The 18,647-nt window shown below is 34.3% G+C and overlaps 3 protein-coding genes across 5 annotated transcripts; all 3 read left to right on the top strand.

Annotated features, from left to right (window-relative positions):
* The first annotated feature begins 1,320 nt into the window (after positions 1-1,320).
* On the top strand, positions 1,321-6,539 carry LOC21396431. 2 transcript variants are annotated; one of them, XM_024174424.1, is made up of 18 exons: positions 1,321-1,438; positions 1,751-1,818; positions 1,907-1,998; positions 2,136-2,174; positions 2,284-2,337; positions 2,567-2,641; positions 2,742-2,807; positions 2,965-3,007; positions 3,132-3,177; positions 3,534-3,627; positions 3,720-3,772; positions 3,897-3,981; positions 4,084-4,186; positions 4,258-4,350; positions 4,777-4,843; positions 5,144-5,210; positions 5,309-5,362; positions 6,213-6,539. In XM_024174424.1, exons 2-18 carry the CDS (start codon positions 1,755-1,757, stop codon positions 6,345-6,347), a joined length of 1,230 nt encoding a protein of 409 aa, XP_024030192.1. In that variant the 5' UTR covers positions 1,321-1,438; positions 1,751-1,754; the 3' UTR covers positions 6,348-6,539. The 2 variants fall into 2 exon arrangements, with proteins under 2 accessions (XP_024030192.1, XP_010109913.1); XM_010111611.2 differs by lacking the exon at positions 2,136-2,174.
* A 1,980-nt stretch (positions 6,540-8,519) lies between these two features.
* LOC21396430 (peroxidase 72) lies at positions 8,520-10,160 on the top strand. Its single transcript, XM_010111610.1, has 4 exons — positions 8,520-8,747; positions 8,875-9,066; positions 9,169-9,334; positions 9,745-10,160. The coding sequence occupies exons 1-4, from the start codon at positions 8,520-8,522 to the stop codon at positions 10,158-10,160; spliced, it is 1,002 nt and encodes a 333-aa protein (XP_010109912.1).
* A 3,987-nt stretch (positions 10,161-14,147) lies between these two features.
* LOC21396429 (50S ribosomal protein L7/L12) lies at positions 14,148-16,215 on the top strand. 2 transcript variants are annotated; one of them, XM_010111609.2, is made up of 2 exons: positions 14,148-14,903; positions 15,886-16,215. In XM_010111609.2, the coding sequence occupies exon 1, from the start codon at positions 14,321-14,323 to the stop codon at positions 14,891-14,893; it is 573 nt and encodes a 190-aa protein (XP_010109911.1). In that variant the 5' UTR covers positions 14,148-14,320; the 3' UTR covers positions 14,894-14,903; positions 15,886-16,215. The 2 variants fall into 2 exon arrangements, with proteins under 2 accessions (XP_010109911.1, XP_024030204.1); XM_024174436.1 differs by lacking the exon at positions 15,886-16,215 and adding an exon at positions 15,378-15,805.
* The last annotated feature ends 2,432 nt before the right edge of the window (positions 16,216-18,647 follow it).

The following is an 18,647-nucleotide window of genomic DNA, read 5'->3' as shown; positions in this document are numbered from 1 at the left end:
TTAGCTCTCAGAAGAACTTCCAGTTAAAGCAAAAAATTATAACTTATAATAAAAGTAATTTTGAATAGATTTTGAAACTTATACTAAAGTTTAATTAAGACATTATAAACTTAACTCCAACACTTTTATTGCTTATTATAAAATTTAAAAATCATTTTGACCCATTAAGTTCTTTGTCAAACACTTACTGAAAAGTCACACTTTTTGCTTCTCTTCTTCTACTGGATAAAAACAAAAGCAAAAGCTCTACTAAACGGTCTCTATGTATAAAGATAAGTTGACTTTAAAAGTTGATATAATTCACAAATTCTAACTGTTGAGAAAAAAATAAAAAATTTTGTATGAATTTTATATGTCAAATCGTCAATTTAATAACATTTGTTAGCTATTGGAACACAATTGTTAAATTTTAAAGTTTTTTGTGCCATAAGTTAAAATTGAAAGTTGAGATTATTATGTAAAATGACCAAATGTCTAGAGGGTAATAGTGCAATTTACTTGAAATAATAACGTGAGAGTTTTTCAGGTAAGACTGAATAAAAATGAACTTTAAGTAATTTTTTATTTTTCATCAGATATGTATAAGAAACTTTCAGTTCTGTGAATTTTATCAATGTGATATGATTTGAACAAATCTAAAATCAGAAACTAGTTCATCGGTAGGCCTACCGAAAAAGATCCTTAATAATATTTCTTTTTCACTTTTATGTGCCTATAAAAAGAGATGCTAATAGAGTAATTATTTATTACGATTCAAACTAAAATCATCACAATATTAACGACAAACCAAACACGGCCTAAATTGTTTGACAATCCTGGCACACGTTATATATGTTAAAGATCCTAATAAGGTTTTTTTTTTTTCCGTTTTATTTCATAGATCGAGTAGGATGAAAATTGCTTTTTGAAGATCTGTGGATACAATTTTACAATGACTATAATTGGAAGAGAATTTGAGATTGTAATCTCAAATTTACATACACAAGTCATGTCTTTGCCACACCAACTTTAGAGGGAAACTACATGTTAATTTTTCTCTTTTTTGTTTTGTTTTTTACTACAAGAATGTAATCAATTTAATCAATCAAAACCGATCTGCCGATTTGGATTGGGTTAAGAAGATGAATTGATATTGAATTGGGTTGCGATGTTGCCCCTTAATTCATAACAGCAACAAAAAAAATATTTGATCGTCGTGAGATTTTTGTAAGGCAATCACAATGAGACGGGTGTTAGTTTCATTGTCAAATAAACGACAGCAATCTACACACACAAAAGAGTATCCCTGATTTACTTGGAAACGACAAACGACATCTTTTCCGCATAGTTCAGGAGTAGTGGAGGACCTGGAGGAGCTTCGTCCTCGGGCAAATATATCGAGGCAAATTATTTTTCCTTCCTCGTCTCTGAATCTGTAACCCCATATTCGAGTTTTCAGGTATTTTCTTCTCTCTTTTCGATCACTGTTTTTCTTTTCTTTACTTGCTTGACCAGAAATGGCTTTTCCGAGTATCGCATCTGACCAAAAAGTCACTTTCCTGTGAAAAATTTATGGATCCTTGTGACGAAATCCAGTTCATGCGAGCCTAATCAATTGGAAATTTGGAATCTACCTATTCTTTATCTGTAAATTATATGAGGAATTGGTGTTTTTGTTTAATCAGAGGACCAATCTCATGTTCTTTTAGTTCTCCTTTAGCGAAAATAGTAGATTATACTGACGAATCTATGTGATTTGATGTTTGCGAAGCAAAATGCAGAGATTTAGATACCGTTTCGACTTGACTTCTTTGCATTTCTGGATTGTAATCATTATAGGTAAGCATACTTGATTCTATGCGAGCTTTTTTTTTTTTTTTTTGAAATATGGATGACAAACACTTTTGTTTGTAATTCTGAACTTCAGCTATAATATCACAGGCGCTCAAAGCCGCCTCGGTTGTGGTACCGAGTTCAAATTGCTACGTTCTCGATAACTCAAGTCGCATTGTGGATTTTGTATCCTTGCATAATTTTTTTGTTTTTGGAGTCATGCAAATTACTAATTTTATTTTCTTGTTAAGTAGGATTCAACGAAATTCTCTCTTTTTAGTTTAGCTTAAGTGAGAGTTTATTTTTTCTTAACTGTGATCCAGACAAGTTGGGTTGGACAACCACTCGAGTATGATTTTGAGGTGATTTCCTCACAGAATTAAAGATCATGGAGTTCAATGTGAGATTTGATGTGGCAAATGTTCTTATTGAGATTCCGTTGCATGATAAGTTTTTCTTGATACTATACAGGGCTCCGACTTGGTTGTTAGATTTTGTAAAGATGTGGAGAGTAGATCACAAACGGTAGACTTTGTCACCTTTTTCTCATGTCTTTTATTTTTAGTTTTTTCTTTTTTAAATAGAACTTGTTGCAATTGGAGACCAAACATAAATAAGGCTACTGGTGTATCGAAGGTCTAATATAAAACCATGATAACAAACGTAGATTGGTCCTACCAGAAAAAATAAGTGTTAGTTTGCATGTGTTTCGCTCATTTCTATGTATGTAAGCTCCTTTATCATAATTATGCAGGGATATGTGGATTTTGGTCGCTTTGATAGGTTTAACCACTTCGTTGCTGGTTCCGGACAAGTTGACTTTGTTCAAGTAAGCTCTTTTTGTTCCTGAACAGTTCTATTCTAGTGATTTCTTGTGGGCAATATCCAAACCTTATAGTCTTAATTGCCTCAGTTTCCCTAATTTTTAGGGTTTTTACAATGGTGACCTGGTTAAGTGTGAGCATAGCTATGATAAACTGGGACGAACAGCTCAGGTTCGTTGCTTTCCCCCCACCTCCCCCACACACGCACAAAAGAAGAGGGGATAGCTGGATACTGCTGTTCTAGAAAGTTCACTACTATTTATAAGATACTGGTTTCCTATTAGCCTGTGTGCTCATATTCCTTCACTTTATTTTGCTATTATTTCAGGTAAATATAATATGTGGAACGTGTCCGAATGGACAATGTAAAGGTCTGTGAGTGCTTCCTTTGGCTACTAGTTCCTTGTGTTTCATACTTTTTCTCCATATCTCGTCTTGCCTCTATATCCATATTTTGAGACTAGTTTGTTATTTTTTTGTTATTTTTTTTTTCAGTTGGAGTTGGATGCATCTGCAATGTCACTTACGAGTCTACTTGCAGGTCATTCCAGAATGCCCTGATTTTCATTTTTGTTCGAAAATTCTCTTTATGTTGAACGTCAGGAGAATTCTCTGCATAGTGGGTTTTAAACAATATTATAGCTTACACAAAGCTCCTTCTATAGTGCTCCTTAAACATAGGATGAAGTCTAGAAAGTTTAATTTTTCAGGTTTCTATCCGGCTTGAGAATTGAAGGTACAGTGAAAAGGGAATGATGGGTTTACAAGTATTCACGGTTCTCTGAACTATCATATTGTTGTTAGAAAGAAAATAAAACTGAAAAAGAAGTTAGATGGGAAGAAAAGAGAAACGATTTTCTAATTATTTAACTTTGGTTCTATTCCTACTCATCTCAGAGTTTTTGTTGAGCTCGCCATTCAATGCGAGAAACCTGGACCACGGGTGTTTAAGGGCTTCACTGTTGGATTCCATCCACGAACATGGGAAATTGTAAGGATATGTTTTATTGTTAGTGATATCCATTTAGTTTGTATAGTTCAAAAGTAAATATATAACCCAGAATCACCTTTGTGAATATGCAGGTCTATGATGGTATGACTCAGTTGGGCTTTGAAAGGTCTCACCAGGAATTCAGGTATGAGATCCGGTGTTTGAGTTGATTTCTGGTGTTCTCCTTTTCACTCCATTACTTCAACAAAAAGTGATTTTTTGCTCATATGTATATAGTTATCCGTCCTATAATTTGTACATTTTTGCAGCTTCGCGACTGAACAAACTCATGTTTACCTATATATGACTGCAATTGCTTCCCTTTCCACTTTGGTGCAGAAGCCTATTGTTAAGGTAATTAAGTTCCCGAAAATCTGTGCTTGGTAAATCTTTAAAAAAGTTTGAAATTTGAATAATATGCTCATATGTATTCTTTTTTTGAATGTCCATTCTCAGACTTTTCCAGACATTGGCTTGGAGGTTAGGTTATCAGGTTCTGGAGCGGCTGGAAAGCCTCCTACAACTTTGTCTCCTACAGCTTTGGTTGTAGATTGGAGATGTAGGATATCAGTGCTTGCAGTTCTATTGATATCTTCTATCATTTAGATCTTATTGTCTTAAATTTTTCAGGTGAGAAGGCTCGTGATACTCCATATGAAGTTAATATCACTATCCCAGTTGAGGGCTATGAGCCCATTCAGTTCACTCTTACAAAAATGTGTGGTAGGCTCAGATTCACTTTAGAGGTTGCTTCAGAATAAGCTTAACACTCTTCTAGTGGTCGTACAATCCGCTGTTGAAACTTGAAAAGAGCATAACTTAGTTCAACAGCAACGCGTTTTAGCCCGAAAAATTCATCTGTTTTTTTACCATGATAATGATTTTACTAGAGGCTAGTCAAAGTGTGATTGTTGCTGCATATTTTACTTCTGGAGGAATCATCCCTGGATATTCCATTTGTTCTCCTGAATGTTTTTTTTTTATTTATTATTTTTAATTTTTTTAAATGAAGTGCAAATGATTTGACAAATTGTTGTGTTGATAGAGGAAAAATTTTATACAATTAATTCAAAGATTTTTTATGTATTCTACTTCAATTAGCCATAGCCTCCAGTTGCCACGGCTAACTGGTTTGTTCAAATTGTGCAGAATTCACGCAAACTCAAGATGGTGATGCTACTAGGGGATGGGCTATATTTGGAGTTTTGTCCTGCATGTACGGACAGTTCATACAAATTGCCCATTAAGAATTATTGACACAAATACATGTATATATATGCATGCTTGCGTACGTGCGTGCGTGTGTTTGTGTGTGCAAACACTTCATATCTGCATGATTAATATCTTTACGTTAGTCTAATTCATGACCGCGCATGTAAACTTCTGGCACTTTCTGCTGATAGCATGACTTTTTTCACCTAAAATATTCCTGATGGACGTTATAAGTCTGGTCCAGTATTTCATTATTTTTACTTATTCTAATTTTTTGGTGTTTGAATGAACTGGCTTGGGGCAGATTCATAATCTTGTCAGCGCTGTTTTGTTGTGGAGGGTTTATTTATAAGACTCGAGTGCAACGCCAGGTAGGCAATCTTTTTCCTCCTTGAGAACTATATTTTCTCTTTGCTTTACAGTTCACAGTCATGACCAATGATATAAAATTGTATCTGATTATTTACAGCATGGAATCGATGCATTACCCGGGATGACAATTCTATCTGCCTGTTTAGAAACGGTAAGCACGTAGCATTACTGTTCATGTTGAAAAATGATCAAACAACAAACGAGTTGATTTGCTTAATTGGAATCAAGGATTGAAGGAAAACCTTAATGTCAAATTCACATTACTTCTCAAGTCAGCAAAAGTGTGCAAATGCTTGCATTTCACCCATATTTATAGGTGATGCGGTGCGGCAAGTAGTTACATTCATTTAATCTCAACTGTTCATTTATATCCGTCTGATCCTGTTCATTTATTTGTTCTGGTGCAGTCAATCCCTCATTCTTCTTCAATTTCTTGTTCTGCTTTGGCTTTCTTTGTCTCTGTTTCGGTTTCCGAACTTGTTCTCTTCAGTCCTTTTTTAGTCCGATGTCGTCATTCCATATTCCTTGAAAACGCTGTGTTTTTGTTCTTCTCTAAACTCGTTCCCACAATTATCATATGAAAAACTTGAGTGTTGTCAGAAGACATGGACAACTGACATACAAATGGCGTGCTTTTGGCTAATTGATACTGATTTCACATAAAATTACTTGTCTTCTCGGATGGCAGCTAAACTAAAATCCAGGATTATTGGGTATTCTCCCATGAATGTGCTAATTAGTGGGATGATAACATTATGAGAGCATCAGTTAGCATTGTTCGTAATTGTATTTTGGCAATAACATACCCTCCCAAAATGGCACTTTTTTCTCCATTGTCTTCTGTTTATTTTTCTCCTCTATTATTTGAATAAGTACTGACATATCCAACCTTTGCCACCTCAAAGATTAAGCTCTAAAGATCAGTCACTAGGTAAAGATTAGAGTTTTGTTTACTGTATTTGTGTAGACTAACACTGTTAAATTTGTGGATATGAAAATAGGTTAGTGGAGCAGGGCAAGGCTACACGCGAGCAGAAGACATAAACAGCGCCTTTGCAAATGAAGCCTCTTGGGAACGTCCTGTTTCTGCTCAAGGAACAAGAAGACAAAGTGAGAGAAAATACGGTGCTATTTGAATACCATGTACTCCCATAAATATTTTTCAGGAAAATAGTAGATACCAATCTAGGGGTTCAAGGACCTTCAGTTATGCAACATGTTGTGTTAGCAGTTGTGACATTTCCTTTAGAAACGCCTTCTATATTCATTCATTGCACCTTCTTTACATGTTGGAAAGAAACAAGTAGAGATATGCTTAATCAGATTATTCAAGCTTAAAATTTTAAATTTCTTCTACGCGTTGCATGGAGATGATAAATTAAATTTATGTTATGATTTTATCCAGAATATCCTAGACAGGTATAATGTTTGTTAAGCCAATCTGAATTAAAATTTAAAATAAAGATGGGTCAATTAGACCATGTAAGCATTGCCTTCTTGTGGGGTTTGCTAGAAAGTAGGAATTGTTCCTAAGATACTTAAACATGCTTTTAATGTTTTATTATGGCTTATGCTCTCTCTCTCTCTCTCTCTCTCTCTCTCTCAATATATGCTTGGCTTATGGTCTCTTGGAAATGAAGTAACACAGGCTAAAAAGGAGCAGGTCTCCAACCCCATCTATATTTCTTTTCCTAGCTATGTGAACCAATCAGAAATAACCTAATATTCTCGCTACCGTGATTAAGAAAAATCCTAGTTCTCTTGATGTCTCAACACACACAATTGACAATCACCTAGAATTTATTACCATAACTTGATTGTGAGCTCAAACGACTGTGTCTGGGCAGAAATGTGTAAGCGCAAGAAAAGGTAAGAAAAGTTAGGCTCATAACCTACAAGGATGGGTTCGGTAGGCACTTGGATTAAAATTAACACAAGCAATTAATCTTTTCTATTAAAAGCAAAAATAGCAAATTAGCTTATGTTGGAGGCAAAAAGGTCATTTGATAAACAAAGGGTTTTGGAAGGATATGAAGGTTTCAACCCTGCCCAATACTTTTTAGCTGGCTTGTGATATCTTAAGAAAGCACTTTGAGTCGATCATTTGGGTTCACATAGATTTGTCAACAGAGCAGTTGAGTCTACTCCACTTTGGGGCTTTTCTCTTGTATGATTTCACTTAAAAACATATAATGAAAGATAAGGACCATTGTCTTGACCTAGCTTTTGCAACTTATGGGCTAAGTTACACCAAAAAAATTAACATAACGACATCTGGACAGTAAGATTTGGTACTATTCACGAGGTTTAATAGCCACAGCTTACTAAAGGAAACTTGAAATTTTTACTTTTATTTCCTATTACTCATTCCTATCTTCCATTGTTGGTACAAGCCAGAGAAAGCGAATTGGCTGAAAGATCTCTAATCTCTCTGAGAACCGCAATATTAATCTCCGAATAAGAAAAGATTAAAAAAAAAATCCACACTAAACACAATAAAAAAGGTCCTCGTTTTATTCTTCATTATACTCACCTAGCTTATATATATAAGCAAAATTTTAAATCCGGCACTCGTACCACCCAAAAAATACAACTATTTTTTATTCTCATGTAACATTATTTTCACATGTGTGTAACACGTGTGGATAAGTATAACACTCAATATTACGTGTGTTGGATTACATTTTTTAAGTGTTACACTTAAACAAACTGAAATGTTACACAGAAACAAACTGAAATGTTACACAGAACAATGTTATACGAGAATACGAAAAAAGTGATATTTTTCTGGTTGGTTCGGGTTTTGAACGTAAGACAATTTATATCCTCTTCCTATCATCCTTTCCTTCCGCCCTTACCGAATACCGGCTTGATCTCCTTGGTATAAATTAAGCTACAAGATACTCGTTAGAAAATAATAAACTTTGACATTTTAATCTACCAATATTAAACGTGTTAATTTATTGGATGGTTTTTAAAGTTTGCTTAAACAACTTACATCTTCCAGTAACATTGCTTACATTCAGGTACAACAATGGACTAGTAAGCCTTGAGCAAGGAAATCTACCAACTCCATCATTTCTTTAAAATTGTTATCCTTTTGCTATATTGGTGTAAAACTAATTAACTGGCTAACAACTCTAGCTTTAGGCTCCCTTCTCTCTCTGTCTCTCTGTCTCTCCTCGTCTACAAAATCTTTCCTATAAAAATACCCATTGATCTACACACAACACACAATCATAGGAAGTCTTGAAACTTTGTCTAGGTGGTCTTGGTTTTGAAGAAAGAGAGTTGAGGGAACAAACATTATGGCTCAATTGTCTGTGAGCTTCCTTTTAGTTCTGCCTCTCTTTGCCTTTGTCCCACTTTGCTTGTGTGGTAGATACCAAGGTGGTTATTTGTACCCTCAGTTTTATGACCACTCTTGCCCACAAGCTCAGGAGATTGTCAAGTCCATTGTAGCCAAGCATGTTGCAAAGGAAACCCGCATGGCGGCTTCTTTACTTAGGCTACATTTTCATGACTGTTTTGTCAAGGTAATTCTCCCGCTAAATCTCGCAATTCTCATTTTCATTGCGGTTTAACAAAATATGATTGGACTAAAAGCTAGTGGTAAGAATTTGATTAGTGGATAGTAACAAAACACTTGCTTGTATATTGCAGGGCTGTGATGCATCATTATTGTTGGACAGCAATGGGAATCTAGTAAGCGAGAAGAGGTCCAACCCCAATCGGAATTCAGCTCGAGGATTCGAAATAATCGACGAGATTAAATATTCACTCGAGAAGGAGTGCCCCCATACTGTTTCTTGTGCTGATATACTGGCTCTGGTTGCTAGAGACTCTACTGCTCTTGTAAGTCTTACTTGTAATTGACCGCTGAAATGGTATGACCAAATTTAGCGTTTAGTACTAGACTCAAATTGAGAAGCTGACTTGACTTTTTGCAATGAACAGACCGGTGGGCCCTACTACGAAGTCCCGCTAGGAAGAAGGGATTCCAGAGGATCAAGCTTAAGTGGCTCCAACAATAATATCCCAGCCCCAAACAACACCTTCCAAACCATTCTCACCAAGTTTAAGCTACAAGGTCTAGACATAGTTGATCTTGTTGCACTTTCAGGTATGTCATTAAAGTCCACGTCCTTGTCTTAGCCAAGCGGACTTGTAACATACTAACATGGCCAAAAGAAAAAAAAAAGAAAAGAAAAAAAGACAAATGGATCCCACATTGTTATGTGAAAAGCATGATTCTATGACCCATATATGTGATTATATCACTTTTGGTAATAAATATTATTTTTTCTTACATTTAGTCGCTACATATTTGGATCTAAACACTACTATCTTTATCAGTAAGTAAAAGAGAACTGTCACATAACAAAATATTGAGAATTATGATTTTATTACATTATTATCTCGTCTATGGTGATTGCATCACCGATATGAATAGCAAATTACCATTTTCTTTCGCTTCTCAACTTGCATGTTTACGATAACATGGTTATAACAACAAAACATTTGATTTTTCAGGAAGCCACACAATTGGAAACTCCCGTTGTACAAGTTTCAGGCAGAGGCTCTACAACCAGACAGGCAATGGACAACCCGACTTCACCCTTGAGCAATCATACGCTGCGCAGTTGCGAAGCCAGTGCCCCAGATCGGGCGGAGACCAGAACCTTTTCTTCTTGGACTTTGTCAGCCCGGCAAAGTTTGACAACAGCTACTTCAAGCTCTTGTTGGCCTCAAAGGGCTTGTTGAGCTCTGATGAGGTTCTTGTGACCGGTAGTCAAGTGTCAAAACAATTGGTTCAAAAATACGCAGAGAACAATGAGCTCTTCTTTGAGCAATTCGCCAAGTCAATGATTAAGATGGGAAACATTTCTCCTTTGACTGGTTCAAGGGGAGAGATCAGAAAGCATTGCAGAAAGATTAACAACTACTAGCACTATTATTATAAAATGGTCGTACCACTAATTAAGAGCAGTTTAAGTGTTAAATATATATATATATATATATATCTTTATTGTGTGTATTTTTTTTCTTTGCGTTACATTTTCTTTTTCTTTTTTAAGAGAAACTCTCATTATTTAGCTTTGTTGTGCTAAATAATTTATCTGCTCTATTGATGTATGATCATGGAAATTTTAGAGTGTCTATTGGAGAACAATTTGAAGAGTGAATAAGAATGAGTTGACTTTAATACATATATATTTTTTTGTGTTTTAAAATTGGCAGTATATTATTTTCTCTATTGTAACTTGAAGCAAAATAGTTAATCCTAAATATACTTCTTTAAACAAAAGCTAATCGTCGAGGCATTGAGAAAAGAAAGCAAATTCACAACAAGTCTCGACATTTTGTGTGGATTTTGAACTGATTTCAGTAACCAAGCAGAACCCAATCAACCAAGAAATCTCACGAAGCTCTCAATTTTCCGGATTTGCTAAAAGGCTTTCTTTTTAAAGTAGCTGTGCAGGAGGTGTTTGGGTGCTCTTGTTGTTCTTTTATTTTAGGCTTATTTGCATGTGTGTTCATGAACTTCTCGTATTTGAAAATCAGTCCCTAAATTGAAAATCTTTAAACTTTAAAATCGGTTGCATGGTAGGCCCACTAAAAAACGAGATTAAAATTTTTATGACTTTCTTGCACGTGACTTTTTATTGAGGGCGTCCTGGGTTTTTTTTTTTTGCTCAAATCGGACCCTATACGAACTAAAACTCTCTCCCTCTCATGATGAATCTGAGAATAGTCAACACTGTAAGCGAATGAGTTCATTCATAATTGATCCAATTAGAGCAAAAGAGACATGAACCGCCCTAAATAGTTGGTCACGTGTGAGAAATCCAAAGAAATTTTACCTTCGTTATTTATTAGACCTTACATACAGCGGATTTTGAAGTTCAAAGGATTAATTGCTAAAATTTCTAATTCAGGGGTTAAATTGGCAAACGTTAGAAGTTCAGGGGACATTTATGTAACAAAGCTGTTATTTTATTTTATTTTATTAGGTAGATGTCGTTTCTTCCTATTAGTTGTTTATGATTGGTGTCTTTTTCAAACTGTTGTTTTTACATTTTCCCATGTTATTGTCGTTTTCGTTATACGTGTTACTTTGATTGGATTTGTGGGTTTCATATCACTGTCGTTTATAAGTTTATTATCTTTTTTTTTTTTTTTTCAATGTTGTTTTCAGGGGATTGCTGTTTTTTAAGTTATCGGTCATTTTCACTTAAGGTATTATCGTTTATGATCTCGATTTTCCAGGTGTCGGTATTTAGCATATTTCGTTGTATAAGTTCTTGTCATTTCTTAGGCTATTGTTATGTTCGGCTAGGTGACCCGTTACCTCAATGTTGTTTTATATAGATGTTTATTTTTTTTCACGACTTTGTTATTTTTCTTCACATGTCGTTTTCAAATCGGAGATGTTATTGTTACTGTCCTTTCCCGACGATTTTGTTTAATTAGAAGTCTATGCCGTTTCCAGTTCCTTAAGGATGCTATCTTTTTCTTCGGTGGATGTTGTTTTGCTAACATATCGAACTGGAGGTTTTTTTTTTTTTTTTTTTTTTTTTTTTTTTTTTTTCAAAGCCAATAAGGACATTGTTTCGTTTGACTTTTTGACAAAATAAAACGGAGTTTAATCCCACATCAATTTATCCGTAAAAATGGGAAGGTTTGAAGGTTATATAAACGGCGTTCATTTTACTAATTTGAGTTTAAAATTTAAATTTTGTTATAGTAAAAAGTTTAAAAACAGTCACATTTAATTTTTTTATCACAGTAAAAAGTTATCACATAAAATCACATCTCAATTCAAATTAAAAACTCGAATCAACAAATAAAACGGACTCATAAAAAGCCAAGGCCTTTTGTTTAAATTCATTGTTCTTGCATAAACCACTAACTTATTATTAAGCAAATAAAAAAACACGTAGTTATTATTTGTATCATGTTAACTAAGTTCAACTATATAAGTTCAACTATATCCGGTTTTTCGACAGTACTGTCAGTTATGTTTACTTTTTTTAAAGATATTCTAATTAATCATTTAAAAGAACATTTAAGGAGTCTCTTAAATTTCACGTCCACGAACTGAGCATATCCAAAAAGACAAAAGTAGTTGTCTTTGGAACAATTTTTCTCTTGCGTAGGAATATGAACAAAACATGTGCATCCAAACCCTCAATAATGTGTTTATAAAGCAATTTATGTAATTCTTCTGTTAATTCATAGACATTATTTTAAATAAATTTAATGCATTATAATTCATATGATTTTCATTCATTATTATATTTCTAAGTAAACAACATAAGAATCTAATCTTAGCCAATATCTTTTAATAACGTGTAGTATCCATAACGTTATATATATATATATATATATATATATATATAATCTTTTGCCAAAAAATGATTTAGGGTTATTTTTCCCGTTGGTGTTAAGGGATGCCACCTTTGTAGATCAAACGGAAAATAAAAGTATACAACTTGAAAAGCAAATCTCATTTCTTTTAACAAAAAATAAAAATCTCATTAAAAATGAAAAATCACCCTAAATTGCATACTTACAAAGACTATAATTGAAAATAAAGCAATTTCTTTGTTTCAAAAATTTTGAAAATGACATAATTATGTAATAATTATTATAGTAACTATTATGCGTAAAATCCTTATTAGTATGATTTTAATATAATAATTATGATTTTAATTTTTATCTTTTATTAAATGTCCTAAATTGTTTCGTTACAGTTCAACATTTTGTTTTAACATTTTTTTTATAAAGAATTTATTATCGTTAAGTTATGTTTGGAACCATGTTTCTACTTAACTAGTATGGGCCTTTTGGCTCATGGGTTCAAGTTAGTGGTTTTGATTATGAATTCAAATTTTGTTTGAGAATCTATTGGAGGAAATTTTTTTTATTTAAATTTTTTGTGAGAGAGCAGAATCAGAATCATGAGTTCAAGTTAGTAAACCAAACGAATCTATATCTCTAAACTTTATCAGGAAAAAAAAAAGAGAAAAGGAGACAAAGACTCCTTTGAATGCATGAATCTGGATTTTTATAATTTACTTTTGCTTAATATTAAGGGTGTGCAAACCAACCAAACCGCTTATTTTAGGTGAAATGTAAACCACACCAATTATAAATTTATTTAGAGATTTTCAAACCAAACCAAACCAATTAAGGATCTAATCCAATCCAAACCACACCGATTGTAATTGGTTTGGTTTGGTTTTTCTAATTGGTTTGAATAAATATTTTACAACCTCTTCTTAAGTCTCAACTATAATTTGTACTAATATTTTATGTGCTCTTATGTCTCTTTCTCTCTTTCGTTTAAAGAAAAAAATGAAATCAAAGCAATTCAATTATAGATATATTTATATAATATTAGTTGTGACTCATGATTGAATATGATATTTAACTTTTTTAAATATACGAAAGAAAATGAGTTTTTTAAAATCTAAATAAGTTATAGATATACGGAATACATATAATTTTAAAAAAATTATATAAATAGAAATTGATTTGGTTTTGTTTGGATTGGTTTAGTTTTTTAAGGGTAAAACCACAAACTAAACCAATTTAATTGGTTCTTTTAAAAATCTAAAGTAAACCAAACCGATTATTAACTGGTTTGATGGGGTTTTTTTGTTTTGTTGGTTTAAATGGTTTGAATAGTTTGTTGTATATTCTTACTTAATATATTTTTTAGTTAAATAAGTATATTAGATAAAATAATATTATTTAAGAGTAAAAATGATAAAAATTTAGATTTATCTAATGTTCAGTAATTTTCTAGGAAAGAAAAAAACAAAAATGATTGGGCTCCTACTGGGGTTAAACCCAACAAAATGGGCTAGCCCAATGAGATTATATGTCCAAGCCCCCTAACTCGCCCAACGACAACAAATGCACAGAAAGCCTCCATTGCATTTTAGGGTTTATCCCAGAGATCATTTCACAGCTTCAGAAAGCCTCCATTGCATTTTAGGGTTTATCCCAGAGATCATTTCACAGCTTCAGAAAGCCATGAAAGCATCAATCGATGCCTCTGTAAAATTCCTAATTACTTAATCATAATCCCCCCAATAAAATGCGCTATTTGCGATTGATCACCCCACATTTTTCCCGAATTCCCAAAACCCTCCCTCAAAACCCTAGACCTTTACCGCCGTCGCATGGTTTCCACATCAACGCCAATTACGCCACGGCGTCGCTGGAGAAGCCTCAGTCGGAGAGAGCCTCGGCGATCGCGGACGAGATCTCCGGCCTCACGCTGCTCGAGGTGGGCGACCTGACTGAGGTCCTCCGCGAGAAGCTTGACGTGAAGGAGATGCCGACTATGGTGGTGATGATGCCGGGGATGGGGATCGGTGACCTCAGGGGCGTCGTCGGGAGAGGCGGCGGTGGTGCCGGTGCCGGAGCTGCGAAGGCGGACGAGAAGGCGGAGAAGACGGCGTTCGACGTGAAGCTTGAAGGATTCGATGCGGCGGCGAAGATCAAGGTGATAAAGGAGGTGAGGTCATTCACGGATTTGGGATTGAAGGAGGCCAAGGAATTGGTGGATAAAGCTCCGACACTGTTGAAGAAGGGGGTTACGAAGGAGGAGGCCGAGGTGATCATCGCCAAGATGAAGTCTGTCGGCGCCAAGGTCTCAATGGAGTGACGAGTGAGAGGTAATTTACTGATCTTGTTTGCCCTTGGTATTGATTCTCGATTTTATTGTGAGATTATCTAGTTAATCATTCTGTTTAGTGGTTTTTTAGTTGATTTGATCATATGTTGAATGGGTAATTCATGGGATCGCAGAAAGCTTTAACCTTGGAGTTGTTGTTTGTAGTTGTAGTTTATATGTAGCTCTAGCCAATAGGTTTGGCTTCATTAGAATTTCCGTTGCCTAAGCCAAGAACATATATACATAGATATAGGAGAATTCAATAGTAGAAGCACCCGACTAATGTGATTAATTACGTTAAGCTGACAATATAAACCGAACGGCATTTTCAAATTGTGTGTCACGGTGCTGCTCAGAAAATCCTCTCCCGCTATCCATCTCCATGGAATATGAAATGTGTGATTAAATCTTAATTTTGCAATCAACCACGTTTTGGAACCTTTAGTTGAATAGTTTTTAAGAGATTATGTACCAGGACCAGGAGATGGGAATATCAAGTGAACGGCATTCTCTGCGAGATTGCATATCTATTAGAAGCTTGTAGTTTTGTTGAAGCTCGCCAGTATTTGCAATGTGCTATACGCTTCTCTAAGCTCTACCAGGCCTGTTACTTCGGTGGCTAACATAAGGGTACAGGAACTTGGTGCTTTGTGAAGTTAAATTTATGTGGCGCTTTTGTTTTCTTTTTCGGTTTTCTCATTGTTTGTGCTCGATTTCGTCGGAGCTGGAGAAAGCTATATAGGATTTATGAAGGAAATTCTTTGTCTGAATTGTGGGGATTCATCATTTGTAATGATATATGCTAAATAGTTTTGGAGGGAACAACAACACCAACACCTTGAAAATCTTAACCATAAAGAAAGTGATTTTTGGCGATCTTCATTGTTACTGCAATGCTGTTATGTTCTTATAAAGTTTCAGATTTATTTTAGTCAAGTCACGTAATTTGATTAGCTGAGTTCTTGTTTTAATCTTTGGTTTAGGATCTGCAGGCGGGAAGAAGGATGAAGAACAAGAAGTTTTAGGCTTGTACGTTAAACTTAGAAACAAATGTAGGATTGAGTGGGTGGTGATGGATTTGCTGTTCATTGACAAGCAATGCCGGTCAAACTTTGGTCTCTTCATAATGCAAAAAAGCATTCTTCGAATCCAACCTTTCTATAGTTTACTAATTTTGTTGGCATTTTTTTTTTTCTCCCACACCCATTATAACTTGATTTTTGCTTATCGCGGGTTCGTAATAACATGATTCATACCTTGTATGCTTTTCCCAAGAATGTTTTCATATCCATTTTTCGTATGTAACATCCAAGACCCCCTTAGTTTGTTCCAGCTATCAAAGATAGGAATGGAAGGCTATAATGGTGATCCTTGTTGACACTAACACTATCATAAAATGCATAAAATTGGTCTCATTCGAGTCTTATTCTAGAACCATAATGAGAGAAAAACACACTACTTGTGACTGTCATAAACACTATCATAAAATGTGTAAAATTGGTCTCATTCGAGTCTCATTGTAGAACCATAATGAGAGAGAAGCACACCACTTGTGACTTTCCTTAACATTAAGAAGCCATACAAGTTCTATCACTACTACCACAGTAGCACATTATGCAGAGCATTACTTTTCAACTAGCGTATTCTTTAAACTCAAAAGGAGCTTTCATTGCTTACCATTCCACCCCAGTCAAACCTAATCTAACAGAAATTCATAGCACGTGACATAGAACTGCTTCTACTCAGAGATTAGTATGTTGAAAAACTAATCTAACGGTTAAAACAAAAGTTTTTACTGAGTAAAATAAGTGTCCTTATCGTAAAAGTGTCCTTTGAATTTAATGTCGATGTTAAATGCAAGCGTTTGCAGCAAAACTAAGTAAATTGAGTTATTTTGCTTTGTTCCTATAGCCTCCTGGATAAGGTTAGGGCTTAGTGGAGCATTAGGACAAAAGTCCTTTGAGTACGTAACTTATTTGATGATGAATTATTCTCCAGTCTCCACTGTTTTTATGACTTCCAGTGGACTTTAGCTGTACGGAAAGTCTGAATGAGTCACTATCTACTCTTAACTTATTAGACTTAAATTTGCAGGGCTAACCTGTGACTGCTTTATTTCTCCACCATAAAGCAACATTTTATGGTTTTGCATAGATCCTACAGCTTGCACTTTTGCCAATTGTTTTTTTATTTTTTTATTTTTTGTTTATTTTTTATTTTTGTTTTTCACTTGTGGAACTGGAAAAAAAAAAGGCTGGTCAAAATGTTGACCTACAATTCTAGGATGCATATTCATACTTCTTTAAATTCTGCTTAAATCCTATTTTCGTTTTGCGCTGTTTTCCTTTTAATGCTTTGGGATTTGTTGTGAAAAGGGGTCCTTCCAATTTATGTAGTTTCTGAAAACTTAGAACTATTTTTATTTTATTTTATAAATTGTGATAGTTTTAGGTAGGGGTCAGACACCATCCCTCACCAATAAGTTTTTTTTTTTTTTTTTTTTTTTTTTTTCTTCATCGTATAGCACTCTCAAATTTTAGAGGTAGGGGTGCATCTTTTCTACTTAAGTAGACTCCAAAATACAAAATCATCATTCAAGTTTGTTACAGGAAATTCGGCTTCTGCTAGCTATGCTTTTAAGAGCCGATAACTACAATCAATTGGTGTTGTTTCCCATTGTGTGGTCATCTTTTCAATGAAATTTCGTTAGTGTAATTGTGACTAGAAAATTACCAATTGGAATAAGTTTGGTTAAGCAACCTTTGAAAAAGGTATAGAATATGTAAAAAGGGGGCTTTAAAGGCATGAGAAAGGCAGTGAAAGCTCTTATGAGTTCAAAGAATACACTAGTTGGAAAGTAGTGCTTAGCACAAAATGATTATTGTGATGTAACTCATAGTATTAAGGACAATCACGAGTAATATGATTTTCTCTCATTATGGTTTTACGATGAGACTGGAATTACACTGATTTTACACATGGTAACACATTCATAAATTAGTGAAGTATGTATTTGTTAATATCTAAAATTTATTGAACTAAGGACTCGTTCATTTCACCAATTTGAGTTTTTAGTTTTAGGTTTTTACAGTAAAAAGCTCTCAAAAAATGTCACATTTAATTTTTTCTGCTACAGTGAAAAGCTCTTAGAAAATGTCACATCTCAGTTCAAATTAAAAACTTGAATCCGCGAAGTGAACGAGGCTTAAATATGTCAAACATTATTCACTAACATCAAAGTGCTTATTTATTTATTTTGATAGGCTGATTATGCATGGCTAGGGATGGCAACAAGGTGGATTTGGGACGGGTTAGTTTTTTCGTCAACCCACATGTGAACGAAAACGTTCACTATGACCACCATATTAACCCGAATAAATTGGCAGGGTTAGAGGTGGATTTCCTTATCATGGGTTCGGGGTACTCGTGGTGCTCCATTTATCTTATTGGTTATTTTATTGTAAAATAAATAAATAAGTAATTAATCAGTATAACCATACAAAACATTAAGTTAAAAAAAAATGAAGTTTTGAATTTTTATATATATTATGTAATATATTATATTCAAAATTATATATTATAACATACTACACATAATATATTTAGTTTAAAAGTAAACTATAGTCAAATGGGGCGGGTAAATAAGAAATAAAGTCGAGAATCTTTAAATCTATTTCTTTTTTGTGACCCGCTACCGTTAAAATTTAAGAGAATGAGGAAAGACCAAAATAGAAAAAGAAATAAA

This window comes from Morus notabilis, unplaced genomic scaffold (genome assembly GCF_000414095.1).
Source record: "Morus notabilis unplaced genomic scaffold, ASM41409v2 Scaffold720, whole genome shotgun sequence".
NCBI lineage: Eukaryota > Viridiplantae > Streptophyta > Magnoliopsida > Rosales > Moraceae > Morus > Morus notabilis.
This window is presented reverse-complemented; position numbering and strand designations above follow the sequence as displayed.

Bases quoted from the DNA above. Each gene is read 5' to 3' on its own strand.
- LOC21396431 (XM_024174424.1), top strand. From the start codon at position 1,755: ATGCAGAGATTTAGATACCGTTTCGACTTGACTTCTTTGCATTTCTGG. The intron at 2,808-2,964 runs GTTCGTTGCTTT...CTATTATTTCAG, and splicing joins AACTGGGACGAACAGCTCAG to GTAAATATAATATGTGGAAC. The intron at 4,187-4,257 runs GTAGGATATCAG...TAAATTTTTCAG, and splicing joins TTTGGTTGTAGATTGGAGAT to GTGAGAAGGCTCGTGATACT.
- LOC21396430 (XM_010111610.1), top strand. From the start codon at position 8,520: ATGGCTCAATTGTCTGTGAGCTTCCTTTTAGTTCTGCCTCTCTTTGCC. The intron at 9,067-9,168 runs GTAAGTCTTACT...TGCAATGAACAG, and splicing joins CTAGAGACTCTACTGCTCTT to ACCGGTGGGCCCTACTACGA. The intron at 9,335-9,744 runs GTATGTCATTAA...TTGATTTTTCAG, and splicing joins TGATCTTGTTGCACTTTCAG to GAAGCCACACAATTGGAAAC.
- LOC21396429 (XM_010111609.2), top strand. From the start codon at position 14,321: ATGCGCTATTTGCGATTGATCACCCCACATTTTTCCCGAATTCCCAAA.